General features: G+C 38.2%; 3 protein-coding genes across 3 annotated transcripts; all 3 read right to left on the bottom strand.

Moving 5' to 3' along the window:
- Positions 1-41: 41 nt before the first annotated feature.
- On the bottom strand, positions 42-6,593 carry LOC103026594 (retinol dehydrogenase 8-like). The gene is made up of 6 exons (XM_007241224.4): positions 6,415-6,593; positions 3,841-4,002; positions 3,251-3,430; positions 3,050-3,143; positions 2,775-2,958; positions 42-1,075 (listed from the first exon to the last, which is right to left on the bottom strand). The coding sequence occupies exons 1-6, from the start codon at positions 6,518-6,520 to the stop codon at positions 848-850; spliced, it is 954 nt and encodes a 317-aa protein (XP_007241286.2). The 5' UTR covers positions 6,521-6,593; the 3' UTR covers positions 42-847.
- Positions 6,594-7,646: 1,053 nt separating this feature from the next.
- On the bottom strand, positions 7,647-11,936 carry LOC103030548 (fish-egg lectin-like). Its single transcript, XM_022674381.2, has 5 exons — positions 11,765-11,936; positions 10,141-10,368; positions 9,368-9,543; positions 8,177-8,304; positions 7,647-7,987 (listed from the first exon to the last, which is right to left on the bottom strand). Exons 1-5 carry the CDS (start codon positions 11,817-11,819, stop codon positions 7,846-7,848), a joined length of 729 nt encoding a protein of 242 aa, XP_022530102.2. The 5' UTR covers positions 11,820-11,936; the 3' UTR covers positions 7,647-7,845.
- Positions 11,937-16,844: 4,908 nt separating this feature from the next.
- Positions 16,845-19,432, bottom strand: LOC111193493 (fish-egg lectin). The gene is made up of 5 exons (XM_022674426.2): positions 19,312-19,432; positions 17,991-18,218; positions 17,459-17,649; positions 17,195-17,322; positions 16,845-17,062 (listed from the first exon to the last, which is right to left on the bottom strand). The coding sequence occupies exons 1-5, from the start codon at positions 19,364-19,366 to the stop codon at positions 16,921-16,923; spliced, it is 744 nt and encodes a 247-aa protein (XP_022530147.2). The 5' UTR covers positions 19,367-19,432; the 3' UTR covers positions 16,845-16,920.
- Positions 19,433-19,759: the final 327 nt, after the last annotated feature.

Raw genomic sequence — 19,759 nt, 5'->3', positions numbered from 1 at the left:
CTTTATGTTGGTACACAATCTGTAGGCCAGTCTGTAAACTGTACATTTTCTTATGGTCTTTTTCACTTTTATTTACTTAATTTTACACTCAGTACAAAATGCAAATCACTGAAATACACCCATACTGTACAATACAACGATAAACACACAAATATACTATAATTTCATTGTGCCCAGAAAAAACAATGGACAATTGAAAATTACATTGCTACATTACATGTCTGGATACAACATTAAAGTTGAATCTGTTGCTGAACATTCAATGTAAATTGTTTGACTGTGCTAGCTAACATTGCTAAAGAACATCAGGTCCAGTCATAATGAGGCAGCAGTAGGAGGATATTTTAAATGCACAACCAGAAAAAACACAAGAAGAACAATAATAATACAATAATAATAATAATAATAATAATAATAATAATAATAATAACAATATAAGCATTAAGTATAAGCATTGTTCATCAATAACATTTTATAATCACTTAAAATCTCAATAAGCATTAATTCCAACATTTTTGTATTAGAACATTCTTGGTAAGGTCTACTGGTTCATTTGCTATCTAGAATGAGAAGAACAAATACATAAACACTTGAAAAAAATTTGCTTTAGAATCGGCATATGGCAGTAAGGATACTAAGCTCTACTAAAGCCTGAGTAGATTGATAAGTCAGTTAATTAGGTTTTACCAGAACAGTCTGTTCAGAATATACATTATTAGCACAAATAAAACAAAAGAAAAATGCTGTTCAACTGCTCCAAGGTTTCTAATACCCTAATAACCATGAGGTTTGGATGCAGCCCCGGTAATCCTCTGGTTGCTGGCTCACTGTCTCTCAGCTCATTTCGTTAATTGGGTGAGATGGTCCGGCTGCGTAAGCACCCGCAGGTCATCCACCTGAGTACCGTCATGCTGATGTGCATCAGTCCCCCCAGGTTGAAGAGCAGGTGGTAGAAGGCATTGACTGATAGCCCCCCTGTTTCATCTGCCATCTTCAACGCCACGATGGGTGTGTACAGCGGGTTCGTCAGGTTCCGGAACCGGGGATTACTCGCCTCAATCACCTTTTTGGTACACTATAGAGGGAGAGAGCAAGTAATGTTTCCTCAGGACCATGACTTCGGAGAGGTAAATTTAGGTTTGCAGTTCAGGGTAAGGTTGGGGTTAAGTTTAGCACCTGGTGGAGAGCAAGGTTTAGGTTTAAGGGTAAGCTTAAGGTAAGGTTTAGGTTTCACACCTGGTGGAGAAGTAGGTTTAAGGTTTAAGGTAAGAGTTAGGTTTAGCACCTGGTAGAGCACTAGGTTTAGATTTAGGGTTAGGGGTAAGCTCAAGGTAAGGGATAGATTTGGCACCTGGTGGAGCACTAGGATAAGTTAAGTGCTAAAGGTAAGGTTAAGGTAAGGTTTAGGTTTCACACCTGGTGGAGAACTAGATTTAAGGTTTAAGGTAAGAGTTAGGTTTAGCACCTGGTAGAGCACTAGGTTTAGATTTAGGGTTAGGGGTAAGCTTAAGGTAAGGGATAGATTTGGCACCTGGTGGAGCACTAGGATAAGTTAAGTGCTAAAGGTAAGGTTAAGGTAAGGGTTAGGTTTCACTCCTGGTGGAGTGCTAGGTTTAGGAACTGGTTTAGGAAAAGGTTAAGGTAAATGTCAGGTTTAGCACCTGGTGGAGAATTAGGGTTCAGGGTAAGGTTGGGTGGTGTACATCATAGATTCTATTTCTAGATTCAGAATATCAGTTATATAATATAAAAAACAGCGTTGGCAACCCCTGTTCTATAATATATTAGTTTTATGATTCACCATCTACTTACCTGCTTGTTATGATCCGTTATATTGTAAATACAGCACCTGTCCTGCAGGTGCGCCATGATGAAAAAAAACAAACATGCCTGGGCGCGTTCTCTATGGGGCGTGTTCTCAAGGGCCTGTGTTTGAAAGGAAGTGGCAGGAGGGTAGATGGGGTAGGAGTGGATGGGCGCCTGATTAGTGCTGTTTTTTGATGTGTATTATCAGGGGCGTTGCCTGGGTATGTAAAAATCTGGGGCTCAGCCCAGTTAATTATATTAGATCAGTTGGATCCTACTAGCCCTTACAGAAGCTCTTACAGAAAATGCAGACTATAAATTATTTTCCGGCATCGATTTGGCGCCCCCTCTAGTGCAGCGCCCCTATGCGTAGCATACGCTGCATACCCCCTTTTTGCGCCACTGCATGCCGTTTATGATTCAAAGACATTTTGCATTGCTGACCGACTTTGAAAGGGGGTGCATCATTGGACTAGATAACCCTGACATCTAGGCTGGACTACAATTGTAAGCAACCGTCATCTTTAGTGTCAAATTTCTGATTCTGCTTGGGATCCAACAACGTTCGGGCCTGAGTATGAAGCCTTGTGGTGATTGTTTTAGTCCTGCCTTTGAGGTGGACTGAAGAGTTCACAGTGTAAACTGCATGTGTGATTAATGATCTGAGGAGCATCGCATACAGTGACAGTCAGTCACCCCTAGTAGTAATAGGAGGAACAGTGATCTCAGCGATTTGTGCAGAACATCCTGCAGATACACGTGTTGCTGCTTTCTATAATGCAGAACTTCCAACTGATAGCAGCATGTTTCAGCAGGATAATGTTCACCCACACACAGCAAGGGTTTGCCAGGAACACAGTCTCCACCAGATTGCAGCACTTCCTTGTCCTGCCTGGTTTAAATTAACTTTAATTATTTTACTGTAATATATTGTTCATTCACACAGATAAAACTTGTAGTCAGCTGACCTTGGCAATGTCATCTGGAGTCTGTCCCAATGTCTGAAAGATGTCCACAGACGATGGCAGGTAGACCTTTTTGAAGTAGTGGACAGTGTCTGGGTCAGCTCCTGGGTACTCCTTCTGAGAAACGTCCTCCAACATCTTCATCTCGAACTCTGTGTGGACGGGACCGGGCTCAATCATGGACATCCTGCACAGGACGGAGACCAAAACAGCTAAAATAACTTTTACGCATTAAACACAAATAAATCAAAACTGATTCAACAGAACTGAGGACTCACTTGACATGAAACTTCAGCAACTGAACAGCCAGACTTTCACAGAATCCTTCCATCGCAAACTTAGAGGCAGCGTAGACATCATTAAATACCACACCTTACACACACAAACACACAATACATACAAACAATTAGCATTTTGCAAATTTTGCACATTTTATTAATAATAATAATAATAATAATAATAATAATAATAATGATCACCTTGCAGTCCCATGGCGCTACTCATGACAATGATGTGTCCAGATCTGCGCTTCTTCATATCGGGCATCACTTCTTTTATCATTCGTATAACTCCAAAAAAATTTGTCTCAAATACCTTCTTCATCTCGTCTATCCCGATACTCTCCAATGGCCCCACCAGTCCGATTCCTGCGTTATTAACTACACCACATACCCAACACTGTTACTGCACCCTCATAAACACTGCAATATTAACTACCCCACACTGTTACTGAAACCTAAAAACTGTGTGTGTGTGTGTGTGTGTGTGTGTGTAAGTGTGTGTGTGTGTGGTTAAAAGAGGATCAGTGAGTCAGTAATAACCCAGTCTGGGATTAACTGGTAGTAGCTTCTATTTTAGTCTTTTCAAACTGCCGCTTTTAAAGGTGCAATTAAGTCTTTGTACTCCAGAGGGAGCCACCGAGTAACACCCTGTCCACCACCATAACTGATGGATAATGTCCCTTTAGGATCTGGAGGATGGACCTGTGTGATGAACCTTTGATGGACCTGTGATGAACCCTGAGATGACCCTGTGTGATGAACAGTACATCAGGTATGGTTTTACTTACTCAGGACATCTATATGCCGGTCTTTGACGTTGTTTATACACTGTTTGACGGACTCCTCGCTGCAGACGTCGAGGGTGAGAAGGGACAGCGTTTTGCCGTACGTATCTCCTGCTGCCTCCAGCAGCTTGTCCTTCCTCTTTAGATCTCTCATCGTCGCTATCACTACACACACACACACACACACACACACACACACACACACACACACACACAAATGGTTTTAAAATTAAAACCTCAGCAGTCTGCAGGGATATTAAACCTGCTCTACACACTAAGAAATGTAAGTACAGATTTGTACCTAAAAGAGTACAAAGCTTGTCGCTGGGGCTGTACCTTATACTGAGGTACAAAAAAGTACCTTTCAGTGAAAGTCCTTTTTTGTACCCATGGTTTTTGTGCAAGTAAAGATTATAAAGATTATAAACATTATCATCAACTGAATATGGCTCAAAAACTTGATGATCCAAAATTGTCTGGCTTTCAAATAAAAAATGTGCAATTAAAATATATATTGTTTATCAGTGCAGTGATACAGAATACTGAATGTACCTTTTGGCTGGTTAGATGGTACAAATTTGTACTTATTGCTGTTAGAAATTACTTTGTACTTCAGAGGGAACAAATCTGACCCCGTAAAGACCAATATTGTACCTTTGAGAGTACAATTATGAAGAGTGTACCTTTGAGTACAAAAAAGTACTCATATCGTACCTCTGTTTTTTAGAGTGTACATTTCTGATGGACACTACAACTGATGGACCTGTGTGATGGACAGTATAACTTATGGACACACCAACTTGGCCTGGCTTATGGAACTGTCTGATGAGCTTGTCTGATAAACTTGTCTGATGGACCTGTCCAATGGACACTACAACTGATGGACCGGTCATATGAACTTGTCTGATAGACCTGTCTGATGGACAATACAGCTGATGGACCTGTCTGATGGACTTGTCTGATGAACTTGTCTAATGGACCTGTCTGATAGAAACTACAACTGATGGACCTGTCTGATGGAACAATCTAATGGGAGCTGTCTGATGGACAGTATATCTGATGGACATGTCTGTTGGACCTGATTAGGGGTTTAGGGGTAAGTAGGGATCAAGACTCTTATATATATGTTTTATAACCACTGATGCTTTAAACCCTCGGTGATGTAACTCTGTTATGTTATAAGTTACAAAGATGCTTAGCTTTGAATAGCAATGGTGGTGCTATCTAGAACCATTTAAAAGGTTCTTAAACAAAAGGTTTAAGGATTTCTTAAAGACCAGTTCAAATATTCAGATTATTCTTTAGATGAGTTGTATACAGTACCAATGCATTTGCTAAAGATATAAAAATGTGTCCTCTTTCTTCATCTCAAAGAACTTTAAAAAACATTCTGTTTTAAATCACAAAGTCCAATTTTATCCGGTTGATATCTAGAACTCAGTATAATTTTAGTCTTGAAGCATTCCACCATGTTACCCAACATTATTTTTTATTACTCACTACTTTTTTCACCGTTTGAAAACTTGTTGCTTTATATAACCATTTCTAGATAGATAGATAGATAGATAGATAGATAGATAGATAGATAGATAGATAGATAGATAGATAGATAGATAGATAGATAGATAGATAGATAATAAAAATAGTCTTTTTCTACATCAGTTTCCTAAAATAACCATGGCACAGATTATTTGCTTTAGGCATTCAGATGATTCTTCTGTAGAGTTTTATATAGAAACACTTTGCTAAAGAAGCAAACATGTGTCCTCGCTCTTCACCTCACTTCACAAACTTTAAAGAAGTTTGAACCACATCACAACACCCGGTTGTAACCGAATAAAACTACAATAAAATATAAAGTATAAAAGTAGAGTCTTTTTCGACATCAGTTTCCTAAAAGAATCATGGTACAGATGCTTTGCTTCAGTCACTGAAATTTTTCTTTGAACCTCTTTTACTAAACAAGAAAGAACCTTTTATCTAAAACTACTTGTGAAAGGTTCTGTGTGCCAGATGTTTTTTTAAGCATTAAGGTAGTTCTTTGAAGTCTACCTGTAGAATATGTAGAATATTACATTAGAACACCTGATTTTAACCGGTTGATATCTAGAACTGTTTTAGTTTAATTTAGTCTTGAAGCTTTCCACCATGTTACCCAACATCACTAACTGTTTTACTTTTTTGCTGAATAGAACCATTTATAGATAGATAGATAGATAGATAGATAGATAGATAGATAGATAGATAGATAGATAGTGTAATATTCTATATAAAGTAGACCTCAGTTCAAAGAACTACCTCAATGCTTAAAAAAAGCATCTGGCACACAGAACCTTTTACAAGTGGTTCTAGATATTTTATCTAGAGATTTATTAAGCATTGAGGTGCTTCTTTAAACTGAGGTCTACTGTATATAGAATATTATACTATCTATCTACCCATGAAGAACCTTACTTTTGAAGGGTGCGTTCAGACGTATCGAGGTAATATCTAGAACTTGAAACGAATGGCCTGGGGTAAATTCAGGCCTCACACACACACACACTCACACACACTGATAGTGAACAGGGTTCTAACCGTGGTATCTCTGGTTCTCGTCCTTGGCGAGGAGAACTGCGATCTTCAGCCCGATTCCGGAGGAGCATCCGGTGATCAGAACCACCTTCTGTCCCACCGTTGCCATCGTCCTCGTCTCCACACACTCTCCTGCTCGCTGTGTGTGTGTGTGTGTGTGTGTGTGTGACAGACTGTGGCAGATTTAAAGTAGTTCTCAAAGCAGATAAACACACACACCCACACACACGGCCGTGAGGTCACATGTATGAGCCGGGATTAGTGGACACACTCCTGGCCGAGTTATCTCCAGCAGACCGAGGCTGAACTGCTGTTGGCTGAACGGGTTCCTGAGGTCATGAATATGTAAACCTATGTTCTCCTCCACCAGTCTTGCACACTGCTTTTGGATAACTTTATGCTGCTTTACTCCTGGTGTAAAAATTCAAGCAGTTCAGTTTGGTGGTTTGATGGTTTGTGATCATCCATCTTCCTCTTGATTATATTCCAGAGGTTTTTAATTTGGTAAAATCAAAGATACTCACCATTTTTTAGTGCTCTCCTATTTTCTTCCAGAGCTGTATGTATTTTTGGGACAAGTTGGTGGCAAAGTGAGGTTTTATATCAGTTATTGTCACACTTCTGTGTATTTTTAGCGTGTATTATTTAATTTGTCTAATAATTAGTTACCAATTTGCCAGCGCTGAGTTACGTCTGTTTTGGCACCAAAACACTACATGTTAGGGAATGAGCATGAAAATGCATGCTTATGTCCGATGTTTTCTTTTGTTTCTTATTTTAGAGACTTAAATGCTGTTGCAGATCATTGATAAATGATCATTGGGTTTATTTGTGTTTGTGAGGATCAAATAAAGGCCAGAGTAGAGAATCAGACAGTGAGTTAACATCACGCCATAGTGTTCAACTGAAGTAACAGGGCCATAGAAGAGCTGTCACACAACTCTTCTGTTTCAGGCTTTCCACCGTGTTTAGGAGTGTGTTTATGGTGTTTATGGGAGTTTTATTTGTGCACAGGTGTGCAGTAGTCATGTTGGAACAGGAAGGGTTCATCCCCAAACCTGCGAAGTTCCCTCAATGTTGGGAGACTTAAAGTTATTGTCCAGAATATCTTGAACCTTGAACTCCTGAAAAACAAGCCTGCACATAATCCCCCTCTGCCAAACTTTACAAACTCCTGGAACAATGCAGTGAGAGAAGTACCAACGTGAGTTTGGTTAAAGAACACGCACAACTCATTATGCCAAGATCATGCATACTTTAATAAAAAAAATCATTTAACATTCGTTTTAGTAGGCCTGCTTTTCAACCTGGATTTAGTGGAAATATTGGATTAAATGCAAAGATGGAAAGGAAATTAAAACAGGTGATTCTAAAGCGTTTTTAGTAATCAGGTCTGATCTGAGCTTTAGGACTGTAGAGGAGGCATCTCTGAATTTATTCAGTGCACTCAAGGATTTGGTCATCTTTGGCGATGGCCCACAGATGACCGAGGTCATAGGAAACATGCTTAATTGCCCGACCGATCGGGATATGGCGCCACCCGGTGCCGGCAGGGGCCCTCGGAGAAACACCGTCCCTGCAAAAAAACAGCATGTCAGGTTAAGAAAGTTGTTGATATCGCCATTCCATCTCTGTACCCATAATACCCATACACAGACTATCTTCCTCCAGAGATTTAGTGCAATATTGGTTACTGTTGCTGATTGATTACTTCTGAGTGCAACTAGGTTGTTTGACAGTCAGTGCAGCAATTAGTAAAATGTACCTGGTAAACACATCTCCGTTGGAAGTGACCCCGTAGACTTTTCCATCAGTGGAAACTTCAATCATGGAAAGAGCTCCAGGAATATGCTCCCAGTTCAGGGAGCCGCCACAGGCAGAAGAAGTTACGTCCTGTAACACAGGGGATTCATATTTTATTAATATTTGGTTTGTTATCTTTAGTTACTTTATTTGACGTCATATATGTTAGACCTTGCCATCCTTTCTTGCTGTTTGTTAGTTGTTAAGTCTTTGTTTTTTAGTCTATCGTACTCCCTGTGCATGGCTTGTTCTGATGCTCTTTGCTATCTTGCACCCCACCAACAGTTTATTTTCGCACCTTGCACCTGCGTCGTTAAAATATTAGTGAGGTGTGTTCAGGTAAATTTCTGGTGTGTTGCTGTTTTGGTGGCAGAAAACACCAGACATGTATAAAGTACTAGAGATTGAGACTTGAGTAAAACTGCAAAGTACACTATCAAAAAAAGTGACTCGAGTAGAAGTTGAAGTGTTTTTTAAAGTTCATACTCAAGTAGAAGTACTAAAGTTTTTCTAAGTATTGCAAGTAGTTTACTTAAACATTTTCTACTCAAGTACTAAAAGTAAAAGTACAAGTATTGTGTAGTTATTACAGATAAAATTAAAACGTTTGAATATCATATTGTTGTAAAGGACACTCACAATTGGCGGTAGCAAAAGCAAAAGTAAATTTACATGAAGTTTTAAATTAAGCATCTAAGCAAACTTACCCAAAAAAGAAGCTAAACGACAAGCCATTAGAATATTTTAACAAATTCAGAATAAAAGGTCACTAGTTGATCTATATCACTATTGTAAAATCAAAACATTTTAAAATATTTCTATCCAAAAAATACCCTCCTGAAACTTCGATATCTGGTCTGAATTGTTCATATGAACAATTCAGTATAAATTATTAACTGCTCACCCTAAACAATGAAATGACGTTTATTTATTCACTTGAATCTGAAATTTATTTTGGAAAACAAACCCAATATCCATGATGGACCAACTAACTACACACATGTGTGAAAATGTTTAGTAAAGTAAAAGTAGAAGTAGGAGAAAAAAATAATACCTCAGTAAAGTACAGATACAACTTTTTACTACAGTAGTACAGTAGTGAAGTAATTCTACTTAATTACAGTGCATCTCTGCTGCAGTAGACCTGTTCTACCTTCATAATAAAGATCTGGTCTGCAGAGTTCACCCCCCAGCAGCTGTACGGTCCACAGCTGTAGTACTTCAGCTTTCCGGGGAGCGTCTTCCAGCCGACTCCGCAGAAGATGTCGTCGTACATGTTGACTCCTGCTGCGAAAACCGATCCCCCAGCATCCACCTGCTTCAGGAGGCCTTGGAGTTGAAATCAGGTGAAGTGGTAGAAACAGAAAGAACAGAAAGTTAAATATCTAACAGTGTAACTTGAAGAGGGTACTTCAGTTTCTGAATCAATTTCTCTGATTTTGCTATTTATAGGTTTATGTTTGAGTAAAATGAACATTGTTGTTTTATTCTATAAACTACAGACAACATTTCTCCCAAATTACAAATAAAAATATTCTCATTTAGAGCATTTATTTACAGAAAATGAGAAATGACTGAAATAAAAAAAGATGCAGAGCTTTCAGACCTCAAATAATGCAAAGAAAACAAGTTCATATTCATAAAGTTTTAAGAGTTCAGAAATAATCAATATTTGGTGGAATAATCCTGGTTGGTTTTTAATCACAGTTTTTTTCATGCATCTTGGCATCATGTTCTCCTCCACCAGTCTTACACACTGCTTTTGGATAACTTTATGCTGCTTTACTCCTGGTGCAAAAATCTTTTCAAGCAGTTCAGTTTGGTGATTTGATGGCTTGTAATCATCCATCTTCCTCTTGATTATATTCCAGAGTTTTTATTTATTTGGTAAAATCAAAGTACTCAAAGACAAAAAGACCAGCTCACCACCAACAACAACCCACTCTCCGTTCTGAAGTCTGTAGATGAAGTTGCTTGAATCGACCCCCCAGACTCCAGCAGGTCCTACGCTGACGTGCTTCAGAGATCCACGAATCATCGTCCAGGCGCCACCGTAGAGGGTGAAGACCGTATTTGATGAGGTGACTCCGAAGACCTGGCCATTCCCAGCGTCAAGCTGCTTCAGGAAGCCTGGAACCAATTTGCACTCCAGAGCTGTTAGAATAGTAGTAGAAAAAATTGCCTCTTTTTAACTTTCATTTATTGATTTTTCACATTTTAAACAATCGAACCAGTCATCCCGTATTTTATCGTCTGTCTTCAGAAAGGGGTGAGATTTTCATTAAAATGCAGGAATTAAATATTATTGTCCATTCCTTAATTCCTAACTCTGTAATGGGAAGCTAAAATTAGCTTTGATTAGCTTTTATTTTAATTTATTTTATTTTTCCATTCCGCCTTAAATGCTGCAGTCCCTGCCGTCTGTTGCACCATTTAAGGTGGAACGGGAAAGTTAGACAAACTACTAGCGATCTTTTTTATACTTATTATGAAGAATTCGGCCATAAAACATTGAAACTACACAATAAACCATGGTAATATAGAGCTAATCGTCACTGTTAACAAGGAAAATACTGAAATACATGTGTGGGTTTCTTTGGTACCCATCATACCCCTCGGTTTAAAGTGTGCTGAATCTGAAAAATCTCCATATGAAGGGCGAACAAACCCCTATCCCCTAACATACCCCTCCAGCCTAACAAGAATCAGGACACCCCTACCCCTCGGTGTGGGTAAGTAGTAGGGGTAAGGGATAAAATGGGATTGGGATTTTTTGTACTTCTGTTTATTATTAGTTAAATCCAACCAAAGTTGACTTTACAACCTAAATATGTTACTCTACATTACATTTACTGTTATTAGAAACAATTAGAGGCCCCCGAGGGGATCAATAAACACACGACAAAAAAGATCAGTTATCACCTAATATTTAAAATAATATAACAACAGATTTGGTTATTATTATTATTATTATTATTATTATTATTATTATTATTATTATGTATTGGCATGTCATTTCTGTTGTATATTTACATTTTCTCCACTCTTTAAAAAAAACACAGCAGCATTGGGTCCTGCTTTTTTATTTTTGTCTGCTAAAAAAAAAAAAAATTATGATGCTGTTCTTTTATTAAAGAAAAGTTACTTTATAAGACAACCCTCCCAGTCTGTTAGCAGAACAAGACATTATCTAAAATCCGTTTTATTGCAGTATATTGTTATTGATTGTGATTGATTCATTGCTCTCATCATTTACCTCGCGTGTACAGCTGGTGTTGTGCTGAATTCAGCACCCCCGCCAGAAAAAGCACCCTCTCTCGGGATTGCGCACCCACGTCCTCCTGGCTTTAACTTTACTTAGAAATGTGAATACCCAAGATACTGTTCTAAGCTACGCTGACTCGTAAGAAATAAGGAAAAATAATCGTCACTTGAAGTCTCTCCTGAGAGAGGGTGCTTTTCATGGCGGCGGTTCTGAATTCAGCACTATAGTAGTGTCTGAATCTGCACCCCCACCATGAAAAGCACCCTCTCTCGGTTTTCCACTCACCCAGACCGGTCGTCCAAAGGTTCAGGATCAGGAAGAGGAGCGCTGTTCTCTCCATGCTCTTCAGATCAGTGATCTTCAGAAAGTATCAGTGTTGGTTTTGATATAAACTGCAGTGAGTATACACTTATCTGCACTGGGGCAGTTTATATACACTTCATGAAGGAGGAGCAGACTCTGGGAAGGCCAATCAGGTGTGGCGATATCTAATGACGCTTTGTTTGCCTTTTTAATATTAATAAAAAAACATTACCACACTCTTAATACCAACAGGGAACTATACACATAAAATGTGTACATTCATTTCATAAACAATGGTGTGAAAAAGTATTTTCCCCTTACAGATTCCTTTTGTTTTTTGCATTTTTGTCACACTTACATTTTTTAGATTATCAAACAAACTTTATTATCAGACAAATATAACCTGAGTAATTAGTAAAACCACTTTTTAAATGATGATTTCATTTATTAAGGGGAAAAGAACTATCCAAACCACTGAAAAAAAAGTGTTTATCTACCATAAATTAACTGTGAGTTCAATTTCATTAGTCACAACCAGGCCTGATTACTGCCAGACCTGTAGAATCAAGAAATCACTTAAATAGAAGCAGATAAAAAATCTCAAAAATACCCCCAATCTAAAAAAAAGTATAACAGTTCACCAATCATCTATTAGTCGTTAAAGGTTATAAAGTCATTTCTAAAGCTTTGGGACTCCAGAGAACCACAGTGATTCACTATTATTCACTAATGGAGAAAAAACATGGAACACTGGTGAATCTTCCCAGGAGTGACCGGCTGACTGAAATTACTCCAAAAGCGCATGAAGAACTCATCCAGGAGATCCATAAAAAAGAACCCAGAACAACATTTAAAGAACTGCAGGATCTCACTCCCCTGAGTTAAGATCAGTGGTAATGATTCAATAATAAGAAAACACTGATAACTACAACTAACACAACTAATGATTGTAGAAAAAGAACATCATACTGAACGTAGTAAAACATGGTGGTGGTAGGATGGTGTTATGATGGTGTGGGGCTGCTTTAACTTGCTGTAATAGATGGAAGCAGGAATTCTGCTGTTTATCAGAAAATCCTGAAGGAAAATCAGAATCCGTCCATCTGTTCCTTACTGACCTCAAGCTCAGGAGTACTTGGGTTCTGCAGCAGGACAATGACCCAAAACACACAAACCTCTAAAGTTCACTGTCTCTGAGTGGATTAAAAGAAAAACTAAATGAAGATTTAGGAGGGTCTAGTTAAAGTCTGATTGAGATGCTGTGGATGATCTTAAACAGGATGTTTGTGCTGAAAGATCATCCAAAGTGTCTGAATTAAAACTGTAAATCTGTAAAGAAGAGCGGAACCAAATTCCTCCACAGAGATGAGAAAGACTCGTTACCAGTAATCAGTAAAGATTGATTGATTGCAGTTGTTGCTGCCAAGAGTGGAACAAGCAAGTTAATAGATTTAGGGGAAAAATACTTTTTCACACAGGTCTAGATTGCTTTGGATAGTTATTTTTCCTTTAAAAAAATGCTTTTTAAATTTACTCCGGTTGTCTTTGTCTAAAATTAAAGTTTGTTTCATTATCTAAAAAATATCAGTATCAGACAAAAAAAAGCAAAAACAAAAGAAATACTGTTTCCCACCATTGTATATATCATTTTTGAAGACAATCATAAGATGGAAACCTGTAGATAATGTACAGTAAGACTCTTATTTTAGTACCTTTTGGATCTTATAAATGGCATCTCCACTGCAGATCATGATCTTTTTGAACGTCTGCTCTTCATCCTCAACCCTCCCGATGTTGTTTGCACTGTTATCTTATCTTAAATGTATCTCTGAGTAAACAGCGCCAAAAATCCCAAGACTTCTTTTCACTTTATTTATTCAGTATTTATTCTTTCCTTTGTTTCCTTTGTGTTTTTTGTATGCAAAGTTTACTTTTTCTGATGCTAAAGCAAACTTACTGACATGATAGAAAAGTCAACAGAATGTTGGCTCTGGCAAATTAGTCTCAGGTGATGATTGGCTCTAAATCAGGTCTAAAACCCTGCATCTGCACTGCAAAAAATGTATTGGCAAAAAAAAAAAAAATACAGTATATGAAAATTAAGCAAATAAATTTGCCAATGCAATTTTTTCTTAGTAAGATTTCTTAAAATAAGCTTAAATCACAAAGTCTCAAAATAAGTGAATTAAGACTTAAATCAAGCAAAAATCCCTTATTTTGTGTCTTACATTTTGACACAAGAAACAGAATGCATGGGACCGAGAACAAGAACCTAATGTGTGGGAACAAGATCATTAAGCCATGGGAACGAGACACTAATGCAAAACTAGGGCTCTACAACCCTGCATCTAAAAGATCTACCTAACAGCAGAACTTCAGAAGCTCCAACCACTAATCAGTCCCACCTAATCTGTCCTGGAGAGTTTATTCAGTTGAATGGGGTGGGTTAGATTTGGGAAGGAGGTGTAACCAACAGGACATAGTTCTTCAGGAGATGGTTTTGTGATCCTTTCTCTGAACAGAGTGTTGCAAGTGATTCCAATATGTGGAATCCGAGTTTAGTCCAGATAATTTTACATGATCAGATGCCCTTTCAACAAAAAAACATTTTTGATGGGCAGTGGTAGACATAGAGGAAGAAATGGTAGAGTCGGATCTTAAAACTCCAACTCCCAGAATCCTCAGCGACAATTAGCGCCAACCAGCTGCACCTATGCAACACTCCCAGTCCCATAAATCCCAGTCAAACCAGACTCTCTCTGTCGCACCTTTGTAGAGGGGTGACTGGTAAAAGAAATGTTTCCCGCAGTGAGCTTTTAGGATTTCTCAATCACATGACATCCCGTTCAGTAGCTCCTCCATTTCCACTCGCTGTTGTGTTTTTAACGTGGATCTCCATGGAAACCGTGGCGCACCCAAAGTGTAATTACGGTGCGCGGCAGTGGACAAATATCTATTTTATTAAAGGCGAGGAGACGAAACTCAGAGATGTGCGTCCGGACGGGACTAAAATTACCGGAGGAGCACGGAGTTCAGAGAAAAACAGTAGATAATTCAGCCTGTAATTTTCTCAGAGGACGTCTGAGAAAAACACCTACATGATCGTTCTGGACGGGAATAAAATCACAGAGGATAAAAACCCCCATAAAAGAAAAAATTACCTCAAAGAGAACCCCCTGAGAAACTAATCCCATTCAGATAGAGCTTAATAGTGGTTTTGCATTTTATTTTTTCACATATTCTGCACGTTTTCTGCAGAAAAGCAATGCATTTTGTGGATTGCATTTTCGTATTTCGCAGTAGTGCTTTGCTGTCAGTAGGTTCTTTAAGGTTTGTGAATCTGCTTTACACATTCAACAATGTTCGCAAATTACAGTAGTAATAGATCTGTTGACTATCCTTCATCCGTCTTAATCTTGTGTGTTTTTCTTCATCAACCACAAAGGTCTTTACCTGCAGTGCTTACTTTAGCTTTTAGATCCGGGATGTATTTGATATGGATCTCACAAAATTAAACATTGCTTTATGTCATCATATCCTTTAGGGTATCGGAAGCATCTTTAGATATAAACATTTTCTTTTTCTTAGTTACAGTTTTCTTGGACTTTGGCTCAGAATTACTTTCCCCCTCAAATCATCCAGATCTGATCCAGGTAATTAAGACCTTTAGGGGCACTCTAGAGCAGGGTTCTTTAATTCTGGTTCTGGTACACTATGTCCAGGAGTTTTAGAGAATTTCCTATTTTAACAGTGTTTTAACTTTTGTATGTCTGGGTAAACGGCACCAAAAATCCCAAGACTTCTTTTCACTTTCCTTGTTTTCTATCTGCTCAACAGTATTTTTTCTTTCCTTCATTTCTTTTTTTTTGTCTTCACGTGCAACCTTTACTATTTCTGATGCTAAAGTGAACTTACCGGCACGATAGAAAAGTCAACAAAATGTTGGATCTGGAAATTAGCCTCAGGTGATGATTGGCTCTATATCAGCGCTCTAAAAACTAGACAAAATATATGTAATTCGGGATGTAAATGCTAAGCAAAAAGTTAAGCAAAAAATCTGCAGATGGGGTGAGCTAATTTTTCTTAGTAAGATTTCTTAAAATAAGCTTTAATCAGTCTCAAAATGAGTGAATTAAAACTAAAATAGAGCAAAAATCCCTAAGACTGAATAAGATCATTATTTCTAAAATATCTAAAACAATCTTACACTTACACAATGCTTAGTAAGAGGAAAAGGTTAGTTTTTTCCTTGAAATCAGATAATTTCAGTTTTTTGAAGTGTGGAGAACAATGCGTGTTCACAACTTATTAAGGTGTGGGAACAAGATCCTAATGCGTGGGAACAAAATAATTAAGGCGTGAGAACGAGATCCTAATGCGTGCAATCCAACATTTTGAAAACCATGTAACCATGTATTTTCATTCCACTTCACAATTATGTTTTACTTTGTATTGATCTATCACTTAAAATCTCATTATGTTAAAATACATTCACATTTTTGGTTGGTTTAAGATGGTTTAAGATGATAAAATGTGAAAGAACAATTCAAGGGGTATGAATACTTTTGCAAGCCACTCTATACTGTGCAGCACAGTGGATTACTTCACAGTATAAGCTGGATAAAGGGGTTATATTTGAATCTCTGGCGCCCTCTAGTGGTGCTTTAGTGTTCACAACCCACACAGACAATGTTCCAGCAGTTACTTTTTCTATAATGTTTTCTCTTAATTTTTGCTTTTTTATTGTTTCTCATCGTTATTTTAGGCGTGAAACTCTTTAACCTGCATTACTCACATACAAACATACAATTTATTTTTGTTTTATTGTATCAAATATTATAATTATTGTAATTATTGTATTATTTATTATTATGTATTATTTAAATTATTAAATTCCTTAAAATAAAGCGTTGCTTAGAAAAAATTGTTTTTGTTGTTTGCGAAAAGTAAAACAGACAACAAGTGCATCCAGAATCACATTTATTTTAATCAAATAAAAGATTAATTGCACTCATATCAGTACAGGAAAAATGGGTTAAATGCAGTATTAAAGGGGGAAGAAAATGAAGAACTGATTAATTGAGAATTGATTTTATTGTGTTTTTAAGAACCCCTGTAGAACAGGAAGTGTAGGACTTTTACTCAGTGCAGTCCATGATGCTGTTATCGGTACCGATGACCCACAGATGCCCGAGATCGTAGGAAACATGCTTGACTTTCTGGCCGAACTGGACCTGGCGCCAACCGGTGCCTGTAGGGTTGGCTGAAGTAATTCCTTCCCTGTAAAAACGCAAAGATACCAGACTGAACGTTACACACAACAAATATTCTAAAATATTCTAATTAAAGGCTAATAATTCGTATTAATTACACTTAAATTACACCAAACCCAACAAGATTAGTAAATTTTACCTGGTATACATGTCTCCAATGGAATTGACCCCATAGACTTTTCCATCAGTTGAAACTTCAATCATGGAAAGAGATCCAGGTACCTGCTCCCACTTTAAGGAACCAGCACAGGTGTTTGAGGTCACGCCCTGAAATACAGCAGATTTACCCCTTATCAGATCATATTTACCAGTTCAATCTGGATACTCACCAGGGTTATTGAGGCAAAACAAGACAAGACAAGACAGGACAAGTTGGTCGGTTAACACCGTAATAATGGCGCACCTTCATAATGTAGATCTGGTTTCCTGAGTTCACCCCCCAGCAGCTGTTTGGCCCACAGCTGTAGTACTTCAGCTTTCCCGGCAGGTTGGTCCAGGAAGCACCTTGACCCCCTTGAAGGCAGTAGATGTCATCGAACATGTTGACTCCAGCTGGGGAGACCGTTCCTCCAGCATCCACCTGCTTCAGCTGACCTGGAAATGGAAGAAAAACAGGTAAAAGACCAGTAGAAACAGGTGGAATTCCGATAGTATCAGCACTGTTGCTACTCTCCCTAGGCGTGGTAAAGTCCTGTAAAGATGACTGTAAGAGCACAGCGCAGAATGATCAATGAGGTGAGGAAGAATCCTAGAGTGTCAGCTGAAGACTGAATACAGAAATCTCTGGCACATGCTAATGTTTTTGTTGACGAATCAATTGGTTAAGGTTTTTGCTGATAAAGGAGGATCAACCAGTTATTAAATCCAAAGATTCACATACCTTTTCTTGCGGGTGTACATTCATCCCTCTATGGTAAGAAAAGTCTCTGACTCACCGTTAACAGGAACCCAATCTCCGTTATCGAGTCTGTAGATGTAATTGTTGGCGTTGACTCCCCAGACTCCAGCAGGTCCTACACTGACGTGCTTCAGAGATCCAGAAAGTCGAGTCCAGGTGCCGCTGTAGAGGGTGAAGATCTCATCAGCTGAGTTCACTCCAAACACCTGACCGTTCCCAACGTCAATCTGCTTCAGACTGCCTGGAACCACTCTGCAGTTTAGAGCTGTAGGAATATCAATCAATCAATCAATCAATCAATTAATCAACCAACAAACCAACCAACCAACAAAACAATCAACCAAACAATCAACCAACCAACCAATCAAACAATCACTCAATCAACCAACCAACCAGTCAACCAACCAACCAATCAAACAATCACTCAATCAACCAACCAATCAGTCAATCAACCAACCAACCAACCAACCAACCAACCAACTGTGGTGGAATTTTGTATTCTAGGAATCAAACCCAGACTCAGAATCTCTATTATCAAAAGGTAAAGCTTTATTCTGCAGAAGAGAACCTTGTCAGGTAGTGACAGTGTTCTGACAAAAGAACGGCCAAGAGGTCGCTTAGGTACAATTCACAACGCCTCTTACCCTATGAGCCAGGTGTCTGGAAAATTCCATTATTTCAGCAAGCAGAAACAAAAGTCATAAAAAGGTCACAGGTGACATAACATCTATATGGAACGAGACACTTCCGCCCTCGCTCAACCGCATGAGCTGCAGAGAGTCGAGGAAAGAGTGACACACTTGCCTTTGAAACATAAAAAAACATTTTTCTTTTTAGAATCATATAATACACATTCAATTTGCCACTACACAACCAACCAACCAACCAGTCAATCAAACAACCAACCAACCAACCAAACAGTCAATCAACAAATCAACTAACCAAACAATCAACCAAACAACCAACCAACCAACCAACCAAACAGTCAATCAACAAATCAACTAACCAAACAATCAACCAAACAACCAACCAACCAACCAACCATTATTTTCACTCAGTAATTCATTGATGGTTTTTCTTAGGAAAGGAAAAGCTGTGTTGCTGCTCCTTTATCTACTCTAATCTCAAACAATCTCAATCTATATCCATATAAGTAAATCATTTAATTAAATAATATATACACTTAAATATATGCATCATATATTCATAATATAAATCTTCTTATCTGCTCGGCACTTTATTCCAACACCTATCTCAACCGTAACATCAGGTAAGGGTTAAAAGAGGGTCTAGCAACCCAAATATACCCATAAATCCAGAGTAGATCTACGTCTAGAAGGTTGCATGATTACTCTTACCCAGACCAGAGGTCCAAAGGTTCAGGATCACGAGGAGGACGGCTGTTCTTTCCATGATCTTCAGATCAGTGATGATGGAAAAGGCGTTGAGTAACCTTGGCTGTTCTGGGTCAGGTTATATACATTTCGTGAAGGTAAAAGGTAAATATGATGAGTATTATTCATGGCATAGGCAAAGTTACTGAGGACCAATCAGGAATTAGGGAATTTCCAAAGACTTGTTTGCATTTAACAAAAGCAAACTTAGTTAATCTTAGTTAAACTTAATTAAAACCTAAAAGAAAACATATGTGACAGTATGTACACTATGAGAAGAACCCAATATTTAGTAGATAAATATCAGGTATTATTTTAGTAACAAAGACTTCCTTATTGCATGTGCAACCCCAGATAAAAAAAGCTTGAACAGAGTGCAAATAAAAAAGGCTGTATTTCTTACACTTATTTT

This window comes from Astyanax mexicanus, chromosome 21, assembly GCF_023375975.1.
Source record: "Astyanax mexicanus isolate ESR-SI-001 chromosome 21, AstMex3_surface, whole genome shotgun sequence".
NCBI classification, from domain to species: Eukaryota; Metazoa; Chordata; class Actinopteri; order Characiformes; family Acestrorhamphidae; genus Astyanax; species Astyanax mexicanus.
This window is presented reverse-complemented; position numbering and strand designations above follow the sequence as displayed.

Bases quoted from the DNA above. Each gene is read 5' to 3' on its own strand.
- LOC103026594 (XM_007241224.4), bottom strand. From the start codon at position 6,520: ATGGCAACGGTGGGACAGAAGGTGGTTCTGATCACCGGATGCTCCTCC. The intron at 3,144-3,250 runs GTGATCATTATT...TGTGTGTGTAAG, and splicing joins TAGCGCCATGGGACTGCAAG to GTGTGGTATTTAATGATGTC. The intron at 2,959-3,049 runs GTGAGTCCTCAG...CGTCCTGTGCAG, and splicing joins TTGCTGAAGTTTCATGTCAA to GATGTCCATGATTGAGCCCG.
- LOC103030548 (XM_022674381.2), bottom strand. From the start codon at position 11,819: ATGGAGAGAACAGCGCTCCTCTTCCTGATCCTGAACCTTTGGACGACC. The intron at 10,369-11,764 runs GTGAGTGGAAAA...CTATTCTAACAG, and splicing joins CCTTTGGACGACCGGTCTGG to CTCTGGAGTGCAAATTGGTT. The intron at 9,544-10,140 runs GTGAGCTGGTCT...TTCAACTCCAAG, and splicing joins AGAGTGGGTTGTTGTTGGTG to GCCTCCTGAAGCAGGTGGAT.
- LOC111193493 (XM_022674426.2), bottom strand. From the start codon at position 19,366: ATGGAAAGAACAGCCGTCCTCCTCGTGATCCTGAACCTTTGGACCTCT. The intron at 18,219-19,311 runs GTAAGAGTAATC...ATATTCCTACAG, and splicing joins CCTTTGGACCTCTGGTCTGG to CTCTAAACTGCAGAGTGGTT. The intron at 17,063-17,194 runs GTAAAATTTACT...GCGTTTTTACAG, and splicing joins ATTGGAGACATGTATACCAG to GGAAGGAATTACTTCAGCCA.